This window comes from Orycteropus afer, unplaced genomic scaffold (assembly GCF_000298275.1).
Source record: "Orycteropus afer afer isolate SDZICR_OR568_19922 unplaced genomic scaffold, OryAfe1.0 scaffold00997, whole genome shotgun sequence".
In the NCBI taxonomy this organism is placed as follows: Eukaryota; Metazoa; Chordata; class Mammalia; order Tubulidentata; family Orycteropodidae; genus Orycteropus; species Orycteropus afer.
In genome coordinates this window covers 276712-299038 of record NW_006922584.1, presented here as the reverse complement: position 1 = coordinate 299038, position 22327 = coordinate 276712, and the positions used below count along the sequence as shown (strand labels likewise).

The following is a 22327-nucleotide window of genomic DNA, read 5'->3' as shown; positions in this document are numbered from 1 at the left end:
CACCTTTCTTTGGAATGGGCACAAATATGGATCTCTTCCAGTCAGTTGGCCAGGTAGCTGTCTTCCAAATCTCTTGGCATAACCAAGTGAGTGCACAAATTATCTAAAATAATCTCCTTATTTTAAAAACCAAACAAAACGCACTGCCCTTGAGTTGGATCCGACTCATAGAGACCGCTCCTTGGGTTTCTGAGGTGGTATCTCTACAGAAGTAGATTGCCCAACCTTCCTTCTGAGGAGTGGCTGGTGGGTTTGAACCACCAGGCTTCTGGTTAGCTATCAAATGCCTTAGGCACTACGCCACCAGAGCTCCCCTTTATTTTAAAGTCAGCTGATTAGTAACTTTACTTCCACTTCCAAAGTCCTTTTCATAGGAGGACTCTAGTGGCCTAGTACCTAAGGCATTTGACTGCTAATCAGAAGGCTGGCAGTTCAAACCCACCAGCTACTCCTCAGAAGGAAGACTGGGCAATCTACCTCCATAGAGATACTCCCTTGGAAACTCAAGGAGGGGTCCCTCTGAATGGAATAAACTCAATGGCAGTGAGTTAGGTTTGGTTTTAGGCTAGTGTTTGACTGAATAACCTGGAGATGGGAATCCTGGGAGGTTACTTTTGGAATGCTGCCTACTACAGATGCTACATTTAGTCATTGTTACCCTTTCCTGCTCATTACTGTAAGTGTTTAATGCTATGAATTGTCATTTAAGCACTGCTTTCAATCTTAAATTTGAATATGTTCTTCTTTAGTTTGCAATTTTATTTTTGATTTCTTCTGTGACCAAAGATTTGACAACTTTTTGATTTTCAGTGGCAGGTTTAGGTTTTTACCTCCCAGATAATATTAATAATGCATAGTTTTATTGCTTTTCATCAGAGTGTGTTGTTTTTCTATTTTTACTTTTTGAGATTGATTTATTTATAAATTTATTCTTTTGCTTTGTGTTGTAATATGGGAACAATTTTGTGAGTGTTTCATGAGCATTTGCAGAGGATATATATTTTCTTTCTTTAGGTTTTAGTGTTATATATATATTTTTGTTTTGTTTTGTTTTACTTAATTTTTGTCCACTTGATCAAAGAAAAGTGAAATAAAATCTCCTATCCTAATGTATGGGAGCTCTAATGTATGGGAGCTCTGGTGGCATAGTCCCTAAGGCATTTGACTGCTAACCAGAAGAAGGCTGGTGGTTCAAACCCACCGGCTACTCCTCGGAAGGAAGATGGGACAATCTACTTCCATAGAGATGTTGTTGTTGTTGTTATGTGCCGTGGAGTCGGACCCAACTCATAGCGACCCTGCCTTTGGTTTCTGAGGCAGTATCACTACGGAAGTAGATTGCCCCATCTTCCTTCCGAGGAGTGGCTGGTGGATTTGAACCACCAGCCTTCTGGTTAGCAGTCAAGTGCCTTTAGGCACTATGCTCCCAGAGATACTGCTTTGGAAACCCAAGGAGGGCTTGCTATGAGTCAGCACTGACTCTACAGCAGTGAGTTTGATTTGGGTTTTGGATACTAATGTATAAGGAGCTCTGATGGTATTATGGTTAAAGCACTGGGCTGCTAACCAAAAGGTTGGTGGTTTGAACCTACCAGCTGCTCCCTGGGAGAAAGAAGAGGCAGTCCGCTTCATTACAAATTTATAGCTTTGGGAACCCTAGGGGGTAGTTCTATTCAGTCCTATAGGGTCACTATGAGTTAGAATCAACCGATGGTAGTGGGTTATACTAATGTATTTTTCTAATTCTCCTTGTATTTCCCGTCATTTTTCACTTTTTGAATTGATAACATAGTTGATAACATGTTATGTGGTATAGAGAATCTGTAACAATTAGAGGTTCATTGTATAGTTCAGCTTTCTCAGAGTTTGTCTTGTTTTTGGCCTCAAGTTCTGTCTTATCTGATACTAAGACAATGACCTCCTATTCTTTTTGTTTGCATCTGCCTAGAGCTCCTCTGACAGGAGTTTTTTTTGTCTGTGTAGTGCCTAAGGCATTTGACTGCTAACCAGAAGGCTGGTGGTTCAAACTCCAGCCACTCCTTTGAAGGAAGATTGGGCAATCTACTTTCATAGAGATAACAAACACCTCAGAAACCCAAGGAGGGGTCACTTTGAGTCAGATCTGACTTGACGGCAGTGAGTTTGTTTTTTTGGTTTTTTAGAGCCCCTTTGCCCATTCTTACATTTTCGGTCTTGGTCACTTTGTCTGAGATGTATTTCTTGGGTATGCCATATCGTTGGTGGGTTTTGTTTTGTGACTTAATCTGATCACTATTCAATGGGTGAGGTTATCCAATTTACATTTATTGATATGACACGTTTGGTCATAGTTCTGTTATTATACTTTACAATTTTTTTAACAACACTTTTTAAAAAGTCCTTACCATTTTTAAGAGCTTTTTGTTTATAGCTTAAAAATAAACTTCCATTATATGAACTGTCTGCTTTATGAATGTGTGTGTGCCGAGTTGAGAGGCTTCCATTTTAGATACAGTGGTTGTTTTTGTGACCACAATTTCATATACTGTACCATCTTCTCTCTTTTTAGACAGTTATCTATCGATTCCTGACTGTGAACAATGGGCAAATAAATTTATATTCCCCACTTCCCCTTCCTCAACTCTCGTTTTATCCCCCTCCACAATCCACAAAACTGAGTTATTTTTTATGGTGCTTATTTTTGTACCTTTAAATACATTTATACTTTCATTTCTTGATTTATCAACTTAAAATAATTTCTTTTGCTAAGGTTGCAATTATTATTATAAATATACTTAATGCATTCCTAGGTTCATTAATATTTCATTCTCCTCTGTAACAATAGTTTTCATATTTAAAAACATCCTAACTCAGAATAAAATGAATTTAATATTATCTATGATCTATGAGCCCTTTTAAGGAGCTCTGGTAGCACTATGCTAAAAGCATTGGGTTGCTAACCAAAAAGTCTGCAGTTCGAAACCACCAGGCACTCCATGGGAAAGGAGGAGGCAGTAAAGATTTACATCCTTGGAAACTCAATGGGATAGTTCTCCCCTGTCCTATAGAGCTGTTGTGAGTCAGAATCGAGTCCATGGCAGTGGGTGTTATGAGACTTTTTGATGCTGTTGTCTCCATTTACCCCTTGAATGACTTAAATTCATTCTCTAATAGGTTTTTCAATAAAGGAGCATGGAAAACACATGCTTCATGTTGAAATATTTGAAAAATTTCCCAGATGCTTGAATGTCACCTTTGAAAAAGCAGAGCATAGGGCATTTTTCTGGTCAATTTTTCTGGGACAAGGTGTGACTTTTTTAATATAGAGATTCAAGAATTTTGTTTATTTTTGTTCCAGAAACATTGATTGAATTGTGCCTTTTAAATTTATTTTATTTTTTGAATAGTTATACTGTATTTACATAATTCAAAAGTAAAAACAAACATGAAAAGGTGAAGACTGTTAACTAAAGTTGGTTATAAAACAGTATGTATAATATGATCTCATTTTAGGAATAATATATTTGTATTTATAAAAAGATTTGGAAAGATTAAAAACTAGAATGTGAACTGTGATCATCTCTTGGTGATGTTGTTGTTGTTATGTGCTGTTGACTCAGACCCGACTCATAGCGACCCCTCCTTGGGTTTTCAAGGCAGTATCACTATGGAAGTAGATTGCCCCATCTTCCTTCCTCCAGCTGGGTTTGAACCGCCAGCCTTCTGGTTAGAAGTCAAGTGCCTTAGGCACTATACTACCAGAGCTCCTCTCTTGGTGATAGGGATATTATATTTTCTTATTTTTTATTTAACTGGTTCTCTAATTTTTTTTTTTTTTTTTTTTAAAAAAAACCTGCACCACTTTCCACACCAATAAAAGGTTAAAAAAAAAAAAAAAAAGCAAACCATTTTATTAATTTCTTATTTATCTTGTTTGTGTAAATACGAGCAAATGCCCAGATATACTTATAGTCCGTTCTTTCTTAAATAAAATGTAGAATTTTACTATGTTCAGTTTTTCACCTACTTTTTTCTTTTATTAAAAATTTATTCTGTACAATATGCCAGGCCATAAGACAAGTCTCAATAAATTTACAAGCATTAAAATCATACAATGTATGCTCTCCATAATAGAACTGAATTAGAAAACAACAACAAAAATAAATTTAAGAAATCCAAGTTATTTGGAAATTAAACAATACATTTCTCAATACATTTCCCATGGGTCAAAAAAGAAATCACAAGAAAAATTAGAAAATATCTTGAACTGAATGAAAACAAAGACACAACATTAAAAAAAAAATTATGGGATGCAGTTAAAGCAATGTGTTAAGGGAAATTTATAGCTGTTAATGAAATTTATAGCTGTAAACATTTATATTAGAAAGGAAGGAAAATTTATAATCAGTAATTGAAGCTTCCACTTCAAGAATCTAGGGGAAAAAGAGCAAAATAAGTGGAAGAAAGGACATTATATAATCAGAGAGGAAAGTGATGAAACAGAAAACAGAAACAATATAGAAAATCAGTGGAGAAAAGACACAAATTACTGAAATCTGGAATGAAAGGGAGGATATCTTCCTATAGCCCCTTCAGAAATGACAAATATTCATAAGGGAATTTATGAACAACTCTATGCCAATAAATTAGACAATTTAGATGAAATAGAAAATTTTCTAACTTGCTTAAGACTGGGAACAAGACAAAGATATCTGTTCTCACCCCTTCTACTCAACGTTGCATTGGAGGCTCTAGCCAATGAAATAAGGGAAGAAAAATTAAATGCACATATTGGAAAGGAAGAAACAAAACTGTCTTGCATGTCGAAAATCCTAAGAAACCTACTTAAAAAATCTACTAGAACTAATCAGTGAGTTTACCAAGGTCATATGATATAGGGTCAATATACAAAAATCAATCATATTTCTCTATATTAGCAATGAAAATATGAAAAATAAGATTAACAAGTCACGGTAGCATAAAAATAATAAATAGTTAGGAATAAATTTAACAAAGAAAGTATGAAACTGGTACACTGAAAACTACAAGATGTAGCTGCAAGTAATTTAAAAAGATCTAAATAAATGGAGAGAGTGTAATCAAGTAGTTGCGACAATGTAGTATTGATGTCAGGACAGACACAGTATTAGTGTCATGGGACAGACTGAGAGTCCAGAAATAACCCCTAGATTTATGGTCAATTGATTTTCAACAAAAGCACCAAAGCCATTCAATGAGGAAATGTAGTATTTTCAACAAGTGCTGCTGGAACAACTGGATATCCATATGTGAAAAAATGAACTTAGACCTGTACCTCACAGCTCATTCAGAAATTAACTCAAAATGGCTCACAGATCTGAATGAGAGCTAAAAGTATGACTGAAAAAACAAACTCACTGCCGTGGAGTCAGTTCCAACTCACAGGGACCCCTCCTTAGGTTTCTATGGAAGCGAATGCTCAGTCTTCCTTCTGAGTGGCTGGCTGGTGGGTTTGAACAGCCAGCCTTCTGGTTAGCAGTCAAATGCCTTAGGCAGTTTGCCACCGAAGCATAACATTTTTATTTAAAAAGGGAGAAAATCTGTGTGACCTAGGGGTTAGCCAAGATTGCTTACATATTATACCAAAAGCTGATCTCACTGTTCCATTTAGGGAACACTGATTCTGCTTCTCAGCGGATGGAGAAATACGCTTGTTTGCTTTGTCGGAGATCTGCAGCCGACGGCATCATCTGTCAACATCTTCCCATTTTTGTTTGACTTACACATTATTTGACATCTGTTTGTTCTATTTGTTGTTTTTGGATGTGAGATGTCTCTACTTTAGTAAAAAATGGAGTTTGAAGTTCTGTTTGGTGTTCTTATTTTCAGGGAGAATTCCAGCAGGACAAGAATTACCGAATTGCCTCTGACATTTTGAGACTGGAAGAGTCTCTGAATGAATATTTATTAACTGGCTGATTGAATGGCCATTTAAATAGAAATCCGTTTCCCAACACATTACTTTTTAAATAACCCATAGTGTGTTTCTGTCTCAGATAAAAATAGTGTTTCAATGAGAGAAAGCTGCTTGTGACTTGCTACTGTTTTTGGCTGCCTGGTGTCTGAGCTCCGTCACCCATCTGTCAGTCCGTCAGACGGTGGTGGCTTGCATATTTCTGTGAGGCTGGAGGCTATGCCACTGATATTTCAAATACCATCAGGGTCACGCGTGGTGGACAGGTTTTAGTGGAGTATCCACACTAAAACAGATTAGAAAGAAAGGCCTGGTGATCCACACTAAGACAGATTAGAAAGAAAGGCCTGGTGATCGACTTCCAAATTTAGCCAGTGAAAACCCTGTGGATCACAACAGAATGTTGTTCCATGTGTTGTTGTTAGATGCTGCTGAGTCGTTCCAATTCATTAGCAACCCTATGTACAATAGAACAAGACGCTGCCTGGTCTTGTACCAGGACGATCGCTGCCGTACCTGAACCCATCACTGCAGCCACTGTGTCAGTCCATCTTGTTGGCCTTCCCCTTTTCCATTGACCCTCCACTTTACCAAGCATGATATCCTTCTCCAGAGAATGGTCCCTTTTGACAACATCACCAAAGCAAGTGAGACGAAGTCTGGCCATTCTGGCCTCCAGGGAGCATTCCTGTTGCACTTCCTCCAGGACAAAGTGGCTGATTCTTGTCCTTTGTTTTGAACTTTTTTTTTTTTTTTTTAATTGTGATTTGGGTGGAAGTTTACAGAGCAAATTCACTTTTCATACAGCATCTCACAGACACTTTGTCAAAAATATGGAACACTTCATGAATTAGCATGTCATCCTTGCACAGGGGCCATTCGAATCTTCTCTATATCGTTCCAATTTTAGTATACGTGCTGCTGAAGAGAACACCAGGTTTGCTAGTTCCTTTAGCAGTCCATGGTAGTCCCAGCATTCTTCACCAACACCACAACTGAAAAGCATCAATTCTTCTTCAGTCTTCCTTATTCATTGTCCAGCTCTCACATGAATATGAGGTGATTGAAAATACCATGGCTTGGGTGAGGCACACCTTAGTCTTCAAGGAGACATCTTAGCTCTTCAGCTTGAAAGAGGTCTTTGCAGCAGATGTGCCCAGTGCAATACGTCTTCTGATGTCTTGACTGCTGCTTCCATGCATGTTGATTGTAGAACCAAGTAATATGAAGTCTTTGAGAACTTCAATCTTTTCTCCATTTACCATGATGCTGCTTATTGGTCCAGTTGTGAGGATTTTTTTTCCCCTTATATTGAGATGTAATCCAAACGGCAGGCTGTAGTCTTCAGTCTTCAACAGTAAGTGCTTACTTATAAGAATCATCCTCACTTTCAGCAAGCAAAGTTGTGTTGTCTACTGTGATAGTTGGAGTTGTGTGTCAATTTGGCTGGACCACAATTCTGAGTGGTGTAAGCAGTTGTGATGTGGCTTATTCCTGATAGGACCAGATGTATATGTTTTGAGCAGACAATCTGTGGAAAGGGAGTTTCCCTAGGGGTGTGGCCTGCTTCATATTTATGGACATCCTGGGAAAATGAGACACTCTTCTGTAGATCAGGATCCTGTTGTGCTGCGTACAACTGTCCGTGAGCAAACAATCCACCATCCAGCCTGGTGATCTTGGATTCATCATTCTTTGGCGCCAACAGCTGGTATACTGCCTGCCAACCTTGAGCTCGTCAGCCCCCGCATGGGCTGGGAAAAGCCTCCAGCTTGACGTTTGATCCAAGAACTTTGGACTTGCCAGTTTCTATAAGTGTGTGAGCCCTTTTCCTAAGATAGTTTTTTTTTTCTCTCTCTCTATAAGCTTTATTGCTTTGCTTCTGTAGAGAACCCAGCTGAACACATCTGCATATTGCAGGTTGTTAATGAGCCTTCCTCCAATCCTAATGCCATGTTCCTCTTCATGCAGTCCAGCTTCTTGGATTATTTGCTCAGCATACAGACTGAATAAGTATGGTGAAAGGATACAACCCTGACAAACTCCCTTCCTGATTTTAACCCATGCAGTATTCCTTGTTCTGTTCAAATGACAGCCTCCTGGTCTATGTACATGTTCCTCATGAGTACAATTAAGTGTTCTGGAATTCCCCTTCTTCTCAATGTTATCCATAATTTGTTATGATCCACACAACCAAATGCTTTTGCATAGTTAATAAAACAAGTAAACATCTTTCTGGTATTCTTTGCTTTCAGCCAAGATCTACCTGACATCAGCTATGATATCCCTCATTCCATGTCCTCTTCTGAATCCAGCTTGCATTTATGAAAGTTCTCTGTCAATATACTGCTGCAACCATTTTTGAATTATCTTTGGTAAGATGTGATATTAATGATATTGTTCAGTAATTTCCACATTCTGGGGGATAACCTTTCTGTGGAACGGGTACTAATATGGATCTATTCCAGTCAGTTGGCCAGGTGCTGTCTTCCAAATCTCTTGGCATAGCTGAGTGAGTGCCTCCAGTGCAGTATCCATTTGTTGAAACATCTCAGTGGGTATTCCATCAATAACTGGAGCCTTGTTTTTTTGCTAATTCCTTCAGTGCAGCTTCAATTTCTTCCTTCAGTACCATTAGTTCTCGATCATATGTCACCTCCTGAAACGGATTATCATCGACCAATTCTTTTTGGTATAGTGACTCTGTGTATTCCTTCCATCTTCTTTTGATGTTTTCTGCATCATTCAATATTTTGCCCATAGAATCTTTCAATATTGCAACCTGAGGCTTAAATTTTTTCTTCAGTTCTCAGCCTGAGAAATGCTGAGTGTGTTCTTCCCTTTTGGTTTTCTAACTCCGGGTCTTTGCACATTTCATTATAATAATAGACTGTCTTCTCTAGCTGCTCTTTGAAATCTTCTGTTCAGCTCCTTTATCTTGTCATTTCTTCCATTTGCTTCAGCTACTCTCCATTCAAGGGCAAGTTTCAGAATCTTTTCTGCATCTAGTTTGGTCTTTTCTTCCTTTCCTGTCTTTTTAATAACGTTTTGCTTTCTTCATGGATGATGTTCTTGATGTTATCCCACAATTCCTCTGTTTTTCGGTCATTGGTGTTCAAAGCATCAAATCTATTCTTTAGATGATCTCTAAATTCAGGAGGGATATATTCAAGGTCATATTTTGGCTCTCATGGACTTTTAAAAATTGTCTTCAGCTTTAACTGGAACTTGCCTATGAGCAGTTGATGGTCTGTTCCACAATCAGCTCCTGGCGTTGTTTTGGCTGAAGATATCAGGCTTCTCCATCACCTCTTGCCACAGATGTAATCAATCTGATTCCTGTGTGCTCCACTGGATGAAGTCCACATGTATAGCCACTATTTTTGTTGTTTAAAAAAGGTATTTGCAATGAATAAGTTGTTGATCTTGCAAAATTCTATCATGAGATATCCAGATTTATTTCCATCACCAAGGCCTTATTTGCCAGCTACTGGTGATTCTTCTTTGTTTCCAACTTTTGCTTTCCAATCACCAATGCTAATTAACACATCTTGATTTCTTGGTTCATCCATTTCAGAAGTTGGTAAAAATCTTCAGTTTCCTCATCTTTGGCTTTGGTGCATAAATTTGAATAACAGTAATATTAACTAGTCTTCCTTGTAGGTATATGGATATTATCCTATCACTGATGGCATTGTACTTCAGGATAAATCTTGATACATTCTTTGTAATGATGAATGCCATGCCATTCCTCTTCAGTTTGTCATTTCTGGCATAGTAGATCCTATGGTTGTTTGATTTAAAATGGCCAAAACCAGGCCATTTCAACTCACTAATGCCTAGGATATCAATCTTTAGGTGTTCCTTTCAATTTTGACAACTTAAAATTTTCATAGGTTCATACTTCATACATTCCATGGTCTGATCATTAATGGGTGTTTGCAGCTGTTTCTTCTCATTTTGAGATGTGCCACATCAGCAAACGAAGGTCCCCAAAGCTTTACTCTATCCACATTGTTAAAGTCGGCCCTACTCGAAGGAGGCAGCTCTTCCCCAGTTGTATTTTGAGTGCCTTCCGACCTGAGGGACTCATCTTCCAGCACTATATCAGACACTATTTCAGGGCTATTCATAACGTTTTTCAGTAATATGCCAAACAGTGTTTCACTGCTATTCATAAGGTTTTCTCTGGCCAATTCTTTGAGAAGTGGATGGCCTCTTCCTTCTTCTGAGTCTGTCCACTATGAGTAACCCTGCTGGCATTGCCTCCAGCCTCACAGCAACAAGTAAGCCACCACAGTACGATAAACTGACAGACAAGTTTGTTTCCCTTAGCTCTTCCAAATGTCTCCGTTCACTTCCTGGTCTCCCCCAGCTATTCCAACACCTGCCTTCCACAGCGCCCGGCTCACTTACCTGGCGTGCCCCTAGACGCTCCAAAATACCCACAGCAGAATATGGTTCTGGAAAATGAGCTCCCTAAGTTAGAGGCACTCAAAATACACAGTGGCTACAACAATGGACTCAAGCATACCAAAGATTGTGAAGATGGCGCAGGACTTGACAATGTTCATCATATGTACCATGTATAAGAACTTCATTTCTTTTCATGGCTGAATAATATTTCATTATTTGGATATATCACATTTTGTTATCCATTCATCTCTTGATGGACACTTGGTTTGTTTCCATCTTTTGGCTATTGTGAATAATGTTGCAATAAACATCGGTGTACAAGTGTATGTTTGCATCCTTGTTTTCACTTCTTTTGAGTATATACCTAGTAGTGAACTGCTGGGTCGTATGGTAGATTTGCCTTTTAATAGGCTTACCTTGGCTTCCCTATGGAAGAAAAGTCAGGATTACCAAGACTGAAGCGTGGAAGGGAAGATTTAATAGTTTAGAAGAAAAATGATGATAACTTGAACCAAGGGAATGGAGACAAGCGTATGGATTTACTTAAGAGGTAGGTAGCGTCACTTTGGCGAGTAGCGACCGGGATCTTCAAAGCTTGCAAGCAGTCATCTAGATGCAACAATGGGTCTCTCCTCGTCCAGAGCAAAGAAGAATGAGGAAAACCAAAGACAACTGGAAACAATTAGTACAAGGGAATGGCACACCATGCGATCCTCAGCCTATATGACTATGAGACCAGAAGAACTAGATGGTGCCTGGTTACCACTATCAACCACTCGGAAGGGTATCTATGTAGGAGATCCTGGATAGAGTGGGAGAACAATATAGAACAAAACTCAAAATCATAAAAAGAAAAGAAAAAGGGACCAAATTTGCTAGTCTGATAAGAGACTGATGGAACCCCTGAGACTGTGGCCCCTAGCTGTCCTTTGGCTCTGGAATTGAACCCACTCCTGTGGCTTCTAGCCAAACAAAAGACAGGCATATGAGCTAAACATTCACATTATGTAGATACACTCCTTAGAAAGATCAATCATGAGAGACTAGAAGGGCTGTGTATGCCCAGGGAGACTGGTGGGGGCGGGGCAGGAAGGCATGGGAGGGTAGGACACAGGGATGAGGTAACTATGGGGAAGAAGTAGGAAGAGAGCTGGTACACTGTGAAAAACTGCAGCCAATGTCATGAGACAAAATGTATGTGAGCTGCTGTCTGGAAGATGAATTTGCTCTGTAAACTTTCACCCAAATCACAATAAAAATTAAAAAAAAAAAAAAAAGATAGGTAGTGTCAATAGGATATGGTGACTAATTGAATGTGGAGGTCCAGATGAGAGAGATTATATATAGAGTGACTCTGAGGCCACAAATATGGGTAATGATAATGAAAATGGTAATACTGCTGACTGAGACAAAGAGTACAGTGAAGGCTCTGGTTTAGGGAAAGGTAATACAATAACTCCATTTTGCAGCTGTTGTTAGGTGCCACTGAGTCAGCCCCGGCTCATGGTGACCCCCACATACAACGAGGCCACCTGGTCCTGCACCGTCCCCGTGATTGGCTGTGGACTGGACCCTTGTGATCCGTATCTTTCCATTGGCTGATTTTCAGAAGTAGACTGCCAGGCTTTTCTCACTCTGTCTGGAAGGTCCACTGAAAGCTATTCAGCAGGATGTCAGCACACAAGTCTCCAATGACATGTGTATGTACATGTTGTGGTTGTTATGTGCCGTCGAGTCGGACCCGACTCATAGCGGCCCCTCCTTGGGTTGCTGAGGCAGTATCACTATGGAAGTAGATGGCCCAACCTTCCTTCCGAGGAGTGGCTGGTGGGTTTGAACCGCCATCCTTCTGGTTAGCAGGCAAGTAGTGCCTTAGGCACTACACCACCAGAGCTCCTGTGTATATACATACATACACATATTTCAGAAATGAGCTCACACTGATACTTCCAATCCCAATCCGTTCCTTCAGGAGTTTTTTCCTTGTCTCCTTCCATTAAATATTTATATGTCTCTTCTTCTGCAGTGAGAATTCTGGCTTCCAGCAACATTAACACATTTATTCATTTACTCAGTCTTAGAAGATACCTAAAATATGAGTTGGCATTTACTCATTTATTTTTGGTTTGTAAAATAGTTACAGAATCGATTTGCCAATACCACCAAATAAACAATCCTACTGAAGAGTTTGAATTCATTTGCAGTTTTTCCCCTACTCCAATTCCAACCGAGCCTAGATCTTAACCACCAAGGCTCAGCAAATTTGTTCGTTGGCAAGAAGGTAGAAGCAGAGAGGGAGCAGCAGATTGAGAAGGAAGTGAGTCTTAATCATCTACTGCTGCTATAATAGAAATACCACAGATGGATGGCATTAACAAATTTATTCTCTCACAGTTTAGGAGGCTGGTAGTCTGAATTTAGGCTGTGGTGGTTAAGCTTGTGTGTCAACTTGGCTGGGCCTGGTTGAGTGGCTGGGCAGCTGAATGTAGTTATTCTCCATGGTGAGATTGGTAATTAACTCCATGATGGAATCTATTGGAGCAGTTGAGTAGCTGCTTTGGGTATGTGGTCTGCTTCCCATACATAAGTAACAGCTTTGGGAATGATCTCTAGCTCATGGCCCGCTTGAACCCTGCATGTAGCTGTGCCATTTTTCAGCAGCCTACCATGCTCTGCTGACCTTGGGACTTTCAGTAGACTTGAGTGAATGGCCTGCTGTGTGGTTTGATAACATTGGGACTGTGCCTTTTTACTTGTCAACCTGGGGCTTGTCAGCCTCAGCAGCCAGCAGTTGAGTGAAGAAAAGCCTCCAGCTTCAGTGGGCTGGGAGCAGGAGGCAGAGTTGAAGCCAAGGTTGAGGGGCTTTCACCCAGCCCCTAGAGCCTGGCACTTTGAACTCAGACTTAAAACCTCCAAACTGTAAGAGAATAAACTCCTGTTTCTTGAAGCATCCCATTTGTGGTATATTCTTGTCAGAGTGGCACTAGGAAACCACAAGGACTCTAGCTCTTTGAGAAGGCTCTTTGTTAGCTCTGGGGAAAGGACTTTGTCTCCTTTCACCGTCTGTGAGCCCAGTGTTCCTTGGAGATCTCCATGTGTCTTGGCATCAATATTCCCCTGGGTCTAGAGGGTTCCCAGCACAGGGACCCTGGGTCCAAAGAATGCACTTCCCTCCTAGCTTTTCTTTCTTGTTGGTAGTAGTCCCTGTCTTCTTGATTGTGTAATCTCTTTTATAGCTCAAAAGAGACTGATTCAAGATTAAACCTAATCTTGCTGATTACATTTTGCCTCTTTAACATAATTGCCACTAATCTTCCCTCATTAACATCATAGAAGTTAGGATTTACAACACATAGGATAAGTACTTCAGGTAATAAAATGGAAGATAATTACATAATATTGAGAATCTTGGCTTAGCTAAGTTGACAAATATTTTTTGGGAACATAATTCAATTCATAAGAAGTTGAAAGTTTGAAAGGTGATGGAGTTTCAGCTTCAGAAGGGGAGGGAAAAAATTCAAAGGCTTAAAAAGATAATGTGCAGTGGCTCCTGTCCACTCAATGGCATGATTTCCTGCAGCCATCTTGGCAGCCTAGGTTTGGGAGTAGAAAAAACAGATGGTTGGGATGGCTGGACAGATCCTAAGTTGAGAAACTACCAGGTGGATGTGGCAGAGAACAGAGGGTGAGGACACTGGGTTGCTGGCAAGAGAGTAGCAGACGTCCTGAAGCCCGGAATCTGGGCTGAATGGGGATGAAGTGAATCCAAGAGGAAGGAAAGAGAGTGACTGAAGCCTGATCAGTACTGAGAAGGGGTTTGTTGTTAGGTGCCATTGAACTGGTTGCAACTCATAGTGACCCTATGCACAACAGAACAAAACACTGCCCAGTCCGGTGCCATCCTCACAATTGTTGCTGTGTTTGAGTCCACTGTTGTAACCACAATGTCTATCCATATCATTGAAGGTCTTCCCTAATGAGAGGGGGTTTGTTGAAGTGATTTCTAGTCAGTGAACCCAAGGATCTAGGAATAGCCAGTAAAGGGGGCTATGAAGAGAGGCGGTGAATAGTAACTTTGTTTGTTGTACGTGAGGTCACTACATATCAGGACCAAGTTGATGGCACCTAACAACAACAACTTGGTTGGAGCAGGATGGCAAGACCTGTACTGGGAACAACCAACAAGACTAAGTGAGAGAAGACCTAGCTGGTCTAGGCCAAAGAGGAAAGCTCTTTAAGGCACATTACTGCAATGTACGATCCACTGCTGAGAAAGTGGTATTCAAATGAGTGCAATTTCATAAGAAGATAGGGGCCTTAGAGATCATTTTACCTGGACAGGTTTTTTTTTTTTTTTTTCCCCTCCTGAAGGAAAATCTTACTTCTTTTTGTGATTTGGGTGCAAGTTTACAGAGCAAATTGGTGTTCCATTCAACAATTCATATACATTTTGTTTTGTGACACTGATTGCAATCTTCACAATGTGAAAGCACTCTTTCCATTTCCTCCCTGTGTTTACTGCTTCCTATCCCTTCCTGCCTTCTGAGCTTTATCTCTGGGCAAATGCTGCCCTTTTGATCTCTTTTGATTGTTTTAAGGAGTGTATACCTCCCTGTGTTACTGTTCACCTTATAGGCCTGTCATTTGACTGCAAATTGAGCCACAGGGGTGAGTTCAGTTCCAGGCTTCCAGACTTGTCTAAGGACCATAGTCTTGGGGGGGGGGGGTCCCACCTGTCTTCATTACACCAGTAAGCCTAGTCTTTTTTATGATTTTGAGTTTTGTTCTATATTTTTCTCTCACTCTATTTAGTACCTCCTATTGTAATTCCTCTCGGAAGGAAGGTTGGGCAATCCTACTTCCGTAGTGATACTGCCTCGGAAACCCAAGGAGGGGTTGCTATGAGTCGGGGCCGACTCGACGGCACATAACAACAACAACAACAACAACAACATTGTAATTCCTCGGAAGGAATTACACTCCTCGGAAGGAAGGTTGGGCAATCCTACTTCCGTAGTGATACTGCCTTGGAAACCCAAGGAGGGGTCACTATGAGTGGCTAAGACACTTGCCTGCTAACCAGAGGGCTGGCGGTTCAAACCCACCAGCCACTCCTTGGAAGGAAGGTTGGACAAGCCTACTTCCGTAGTGATACTGCCTCGGAAACCCAAGGAGGGGTCACTATGAGTCGGGGTCGATTTGACAGCACATAACAACAACAACAACATTGTAATTCCTGTTGTTATTCCCAGTGGAGTTCAAATGATTATGTTAAAGGGATAGTTAAATAAGTCAAGGTCATAGAGATGTCTTGACTCTTAGGCCCTTCTTTGCCAAGAATTGCCATTTTGCTATCCAAGGATTACATCCTAAGAATCTTTGTAAAAGTTTCAGAATAAAGGCTCCCATTTTCTGACTCTCAGGTTCAAGATCAGGCTATTAGAACCTCCAGCGATGTTTTACTACTCAACCAACCAATGACAGAGAAGAAAGAAAACTATGTCTTCTCTGAATAATAAAGGAATGATGTTTTCTATAAGGGAACTAGGAGCTCTGGTAGCATAGTGCCTAAGGCACTTAACTGCTAACCAGAAGGCTGGCAGTTCAAACCCACCAGCCACTCCTCGGAAGAAAGGTTGGGCAATCTACTTCCATAGTGATACCGCCTCAGAAACCCAAGGAGGGGTTACTATGAGTCAAGTCTGACTCGACGGCATATAACAACACAACATGAGGGATCTACTCCTATTTCATTGTAATAGTGCAAGGGTATGTGTGGATTGCTCAGCATTCTGCTTGAAGTGAAGTAATTTTTTCTATGACAATGATGTATACTTTATCTGTTTATCTTCTATGGAATGGGCTGAAAAGTGTCAGAGATAGCAGTCATAAAAGTAAGAAAAATTTCTCCTAAAATTGAGCTCAACTGCAGGAAATAATATGGAAGGGATTTTAGAGAAAGAACCTTTCCCTCTGTTCCCTTTTTCTGGGTGTGCAGAGGAATATATTCTTCAGAAATATCCTCAGGTTTAAGGCAGTCACCTGCCACGCACAACGCTGTGGGTTCGAGCCCGCCAGAGAGCCGGGCTATCTCTTTGGGAGCTCTGGTAACATAGTGCCTAAGCACTTGACCGCTAACCAGAAGGCTGGCAGTTCCAACCCACCAGCTACTCCTCGGAAGAAAGATGGGGCAATCTACTTCTGTAGTGATACTGCCTCGGAAACCCAAGGAGGGGTCACTGTGAGTCGGGTCCGACTCGACGGTTCATAACAACATAACAATTGTAATTCCTTTCAGAGAGGTCAGCAGTGGTAGTTGGGCACCATCTAGTTCTCCTGGTATCATGGTAGTAGAGGTTGGGGTTCACATAGTCCATTAGTCCTTTGGACTAACTATTTCCTGTCTTTGATTTTCATACTCTTCTTTGCTCCAGATTGCGAGAGACCAATAGTTGCACCTTAGATGGCTATCACATACACAATCCTGTAGTAACAGCAGTATGGATAGACACTCAAACTGAACAGGTGTGGGAAGACAAATGGGACTACCTCCACAAAGACATATAGTTTTGACAGAAGATATTTTCACATATGTATCTGTATGTGCTGCAGATATATCCACATAAATATAACAGAGCATACAGGGGACAAGGAAGACTGAGCAATCTATTTCTGTAGTGATACCGCCTTGGAAACCCAATGAGGGGTTGCTATGAGTCAGATCCAACTCAACAGCACTGAGTTTGGTGGTTTGGTTTACAGAGGACAAAGTATGAAAACTTCTTAGCCTTAACCAAATACCATGAGGGAATGAGTTGCTGGGCCTGGACTTAGGACCATAGTCTTGAGGAACATCAAGCTCAATTGGCATAACATAGTCCACAAAGACAATGTTCTACATCCTACTTTGGTGGGTAGGGATTGGGGTTTTAAAAGCTTGTGAGTGCACCTGTGGCTTCCAGCCAAACAAAAGACAGGCATATGAGGTGAACATTTACACTAGGTAGATACACTCCTTAGAGAGAACAATCATGGGAGAATAGAAGGGCTGTGTATGCATGGGGACATAGCTCGGGGCAAGAGTGCATGGCGGGAAGGACACAGGGAAGAGGTAACTATGGGGAGGAAGTGGGAGGGGAGCTGTTGCATTTTGGGAAATTGTTGTCAATGTCATGAGACAAAGTGTATGTGAACTGCTGTATGGAAAGTGAATTTGCTCTGTAAACTTTCACCCAAATCACACACACACACACACAAGTAAAAAAAAAAAAAGCTTGTGAGTGGACAGTTATTTTTAAGGTGAGAAAATAAAGGCCCAGAACAGTTGAGCAACTGCCCACCCCCCCACGCCCCCAGCCAGAGTGACTCAAACATGGGCAGTTTAAATTCCAAGTTAGTGGCTCTCCCTATACCACTACAATGTTCTGAAGCCAGAAGAATGTCTTACTGACTGGTTTGCTTTTCTAAGTAATCCATATACACATGTCTGTTCTCCACGTGGTTAAGTACAGAGGCAAGAATGGAGTCTTACACATCATGGCATTATCCATAGTTCCTAAGTCAGTCATTGCTCAATGCAATGGTTTTTGTTTTTTTGGGGGGTGGGGTGGGGAGGTATTAAATCACTTTATTTGAAGTAACGGTACAAAGGAAAGAACTTAAGTGGATGTTTCAGCACAACTTACAGAAAAGGTAGAGGTAAATCCAGTATGTATGCGCTGCCTTGGTGATTACAGAAGTCACGCTCACGGTCGTGGGGAAGTCAGGCTAAAGCTTAGCCTTCTTCATCACTGTCTCCCAGGTGTGCCTGTCAATTGAGATACTCTGCCAGGCCAGATCTGGTGCAAGTGGTGACACAGTCACCCAATTCTTTGATGGGTTTCTACTATTCATTCAGGCAATGTGTCTCAAAGAAGTCACACAAGTAGGTTATGTTTTCATTGGTGGCCCACCTGTGTAGTTCCAGTAGTGACTGATTCATGCTTTTTTCCAAGCGTAAACGATCTACTACTGAAAGATCACAGCCATTGAAAGCCCTGCGGAGCGTGTGTGGTTCTCCTCTGAACCACATGGGATGGCGGTGAGTCAAATCGACTCCATGGCAACTGGTGGTCGGTCCACACTCTGTATTCAGCCTGCTCTCCCAGACATAACGGCCTAGTTTCTTGTATCCCAAGGAAGATTCAACCATCCCTTGGTTCTGCAGCTTCATCGGTTTCTCAGTGTGTTCCTTCTCCTCATGAGATTGGTGAAGAAAATATTTGGCCCACAAAGTTCAGAAGGCAGGAAGGGGAAGAAAAGGACAAACAGAAATAGGGAACCGAGGAAGGAATTAGGAAGAATGCTGTCACACCGAGGGGACTGCAACTAATGCCACCAAACAAAGTGTGTATGAACTGTTGACTGGAAAACTAATCTGCTCTGTAAACTCCCACCCAAACCATAATAAAAAAAAGAAAGTATTTGGCAAAAGTCTGCAAAGCCACATCATCGTAGTCAAAGTAAGAAAAACACAGACTATGGGTTAACATAGGAGGCTGAGAGCTTCAGGTTAATCTGGTGGTTGATGGTGGCTTGAGTCCTGGTTGTAATTCTGGCCACTTTGGAGCAGAAAGAGGGGAGAAGGAGAGGGAGGGAAGAGGAGGAAGAAGAGGAGAGGCAGTGACTGGGGGAGGGGGCCTTGAGGCTGTCCAAGCGTGACTGTGAGGAGGTGGTGGAGGGATGGCTCTCAGAGCCTAGGGAAGGGGGACTGAGTGCTGTGTTCCCTCCAAGCGCATAGAGTCCCACTATTTAATGTTCTATCAAAAACTTTTTAGAGTAACGCTTACTGTCATGGGTTTATCTGTTTAGATTGTTGGTTCACTTTCAAGAGATGTTGTCACATCTCCAAGAACAGGAAAGGGTATGCTATCACCAGACAGTAACAGGACCTCAGTTATCGTCCAAAAAAATAAAGCTTCTTAAGAAAATTTGTTTACCTGAAATTCATCTTTAATCTCAGAAAATTACTTCTATCAATGATGATACATTTAGTTCACCAAGAAAACAAAGAATAAAGTACATTCATTATTTTTTCCTTAAAACCCTAACTTTTGTTGGGAACTGTTGAGTGTAAAGCTGATTTTATCCTTTGATCTGATTAACAAGTTATTCTTCTGCTTTTTCCTGAATCTGTTCTCATGGTTCCTGTGCAGTGAAAGATGCTTCAGATCGTTTCTCCAGCAGCCTGACATTTACTGACCCTGTTCTGGTAGGAAGGTCAGTTACCTCAGCTCGTCATTCACGTATTTCTAGCCTGTCACCCCTCTCAGCCCCTTGCCAAAAGCAGAGTGAGAAATGACACACTGGCTTTGAGGAGCTGCGGAGTGTAACTCTGGCGGGTGGGCGCGCCTTCCTAATCTGAGGAGGACAACTTGCTCTCTTTTCAGGACAGGAGAAGAAACTGGAAGTGGTTTCCAGCATCAATGGTAGGCCAGGCCAACGGTGAAATTTAACCACCATGGCCTATAAGCAGTCTTGGATGGGCAGGTTCACCTGGATTTCACGGGGGTTTCTCCTTTTGGCCCCTTCAACATCTCAGCATCTAAACCATGTTACTCAGAGTAATTTGCTCTCAAGAAGCACATTAGAAAAAAACATCTGGTCATATATTCCGATTTTTTTTCTTAAAAAAATATTATCATACTGGATGCACTAACTTTTGCAAACTTTCTCCAAAACTACATAGAGGAAAAAAATGAAGTATTTCTGAACAACTTTCAAAGTTTGCCTTGTTCTTTAAGGATATCCCATTAGGGACAAAAAAATGGGGCTTTGGCTGAGTGCTTTCTGGATACTTAAAGTGCTAATAGTTCTAGGATTCAGAGAGGCGTGAAACGGGCTACGGCCACTCACAACTCCCTACGGACCAAACCGAGCATGGGTAGATATCATTTCCTTTCAAAAGACTCACACGCTGGGACAGTAATGAAATCTGTGCCGTCATGTGGTTCTAACCGCAGTCACCTCAGTAGTGGCAGTGGCTGAAAGAGTTTAAAGCGATTACGGTAACTATGCTAACAAGTTTTCAATTCTATATGACAGGGAAAAGGCAGTCAAAACAGAGGCCTGGCATAGCTGGTGTGACATTTCTTTGACATGATTCCAGCATGTTGACATGCCATGACGCAGCTAGCAGACTAGGTGCCTGTGAGAGATGATTGAAAAGAAAAGGCTGATATAAAATATCTATTTACATAAGACTATGCAGTGACCAATCAAAGAAAACAACTGGTTAGAGAGAAAACATTTTAATCCACGGGTTAAAAAATTTATATAATCATGTTGAACACATTATATGCAACATACAAATGATAAAATCTGGGTAACGTGAGAACTGTTTTCTCTACATGGGAGTGAACCTGGTATACAACAGTCTGCCTGGTCATTTATTGCTAGAGGCTTTGACATAGACTTTTTTATACAGCACACTCCCAGAATATGCTTAAAATAGGTTGATCTTTTGAAATTCATCTGCACATAACTTTAGGGAGAATATCTCTTGGTTAAAATGAGGTATATCTGTGCTGTAGTTCTGTGAGCACACACTTGAGTTTCTGATAAAGAAAGCTTTTCTATACATTGTAATAAAATTTCACTTTATGAAAAAATAATTTAATTCTTGAGGTATGCATCTTGAGGGCATGCACACAGTGTAAGCACAAAGTATAAGGTGAATGCTTGATGTGTGCAAAACACTATACCTCTCAAAGAATGAAGTTGCCAATCCTATAACTCCCATTATAAAATGTGTCTAACCCCAAACACGCTCCAGGGGCACACAACAGCTGTGTGCACAGTGCAGCCCCAGTCCACCTATGGGTAGGTGTACACGTGCAGGGATGGGTACGTTGGCATGGTGGTGCGGCCTCTCTTCACAACAGGGTATCTGCTCTTGAACCAGTTTGGCTTCATATCTGGAGCTGGCTCTTGGCTGGTGTTTGCGCTTCTCTTTGGAGAGGTTGATACTGTAAAGTCTGGCGCCTTGCTCTGTGCAAACAAGATATAAAAGTTGAAATCACTTTACGGTGTGATTTCTAAAGTTATAGTTAGGGTTGAGGCTGGTTTTGCAATGAGTTAAGTGAGATGTATTTGCATTTTCCTCCAAATACCAAAGTAGCGGACATAATCAATAACAGGGTGGAGATGAATCAAGTGTTTGCCCTACTCCCTCAGTAGCCAAAGACAAGTTCCAGGGCAACATTTTAATTGCCCTTAAAAGCTAAGTGACTGCATTTTATAAGCTGTCTAGAAACATCACACAAAGGAAGAAAACTTGATTGATCAAGATGGGAGACGCTTGTTTATTAACTCTGCTTATTTCTGGCGGTGCAGTGGTTAAGGCATTTGGCTGTTAACCAAAAGTCTGTGGTTCAAACTCACCAGCTGCTCTGTGGAAGAAAGACGTGGCAGTCCGCTTCCATATAGCAACCCTATTGGACAGTTTTACTCTGTCCCATAGGGTTGCTATGAGTTGGAATTGATTCAATGGCAGTGGATTTAATTTTATCTCACACGGCTGGAAGGTGAATGGCCACATCTGTTAGAGAAATATCACACTAGAGACTTTCAGAAAATAAAGTGAAAGTAAAGGCTTGGATAGCATTCATCCACCACACTGTATTTAAGTGAATTCACAGTTACATGTTACAGCTTACCTAGTGTGTTTCAGAGTATAGGGTATGGTTTTAGCTACCTACAGATTTCTTGCAATGGATGCTGGGTAGAAAGAGGCACCATTTATCAGTCTGTCAGGAAATAATCCTTCTGTGAACTGACTTTATTTAAACCTCTCTTTTCACTGCTCTTCAGTTTAGTTTCAGTTAAGTTATACCATGGCGCTCTATCTATCTTGTCACCCCTCCAAGAGGATCCTTGCCTTAAGGACAGGGACCATGTCTTTTTTTTGTTTGTTTGTTTTAGTTTTTTTTTTTTTTTTTT

At 40.9% G+C, this 22327-nt stretch overlaps 1 protein-coding gene and 1 non-coding gene across 2 annotated transcripts in view; both read right to left on the bottom strand.

Moving 5' to 3' along the window:
* Positions 1-6759: 6759 nt before the first annotated feature.
* On the bottom strand, positions 6760-6866 carry LOC122151983. Its single transcript, XR_006164359.1, has one exon. It is a non-coding gene; the product is annotated as a U6 spliceosomal RNA (small nuclear RNA).
* A 14336-nt stretch (positions 6867-21202) lies between these two features.
* Positions 21203-22327, bottom strand: part of AGBL2 (AGBL carboxypeptidase 2) — a 41778-nt gene continuing 40653 nt past the window's right edge. The window contains exon 16 of the mRNA XM_042783383.1: positions 21203-21376. Coding sequence (XP_042639317.1) covers positions 21203-21376 — 174 coding nt within the window. The remainder of the gene's footprint in view (positions 21377-22327) is intronic.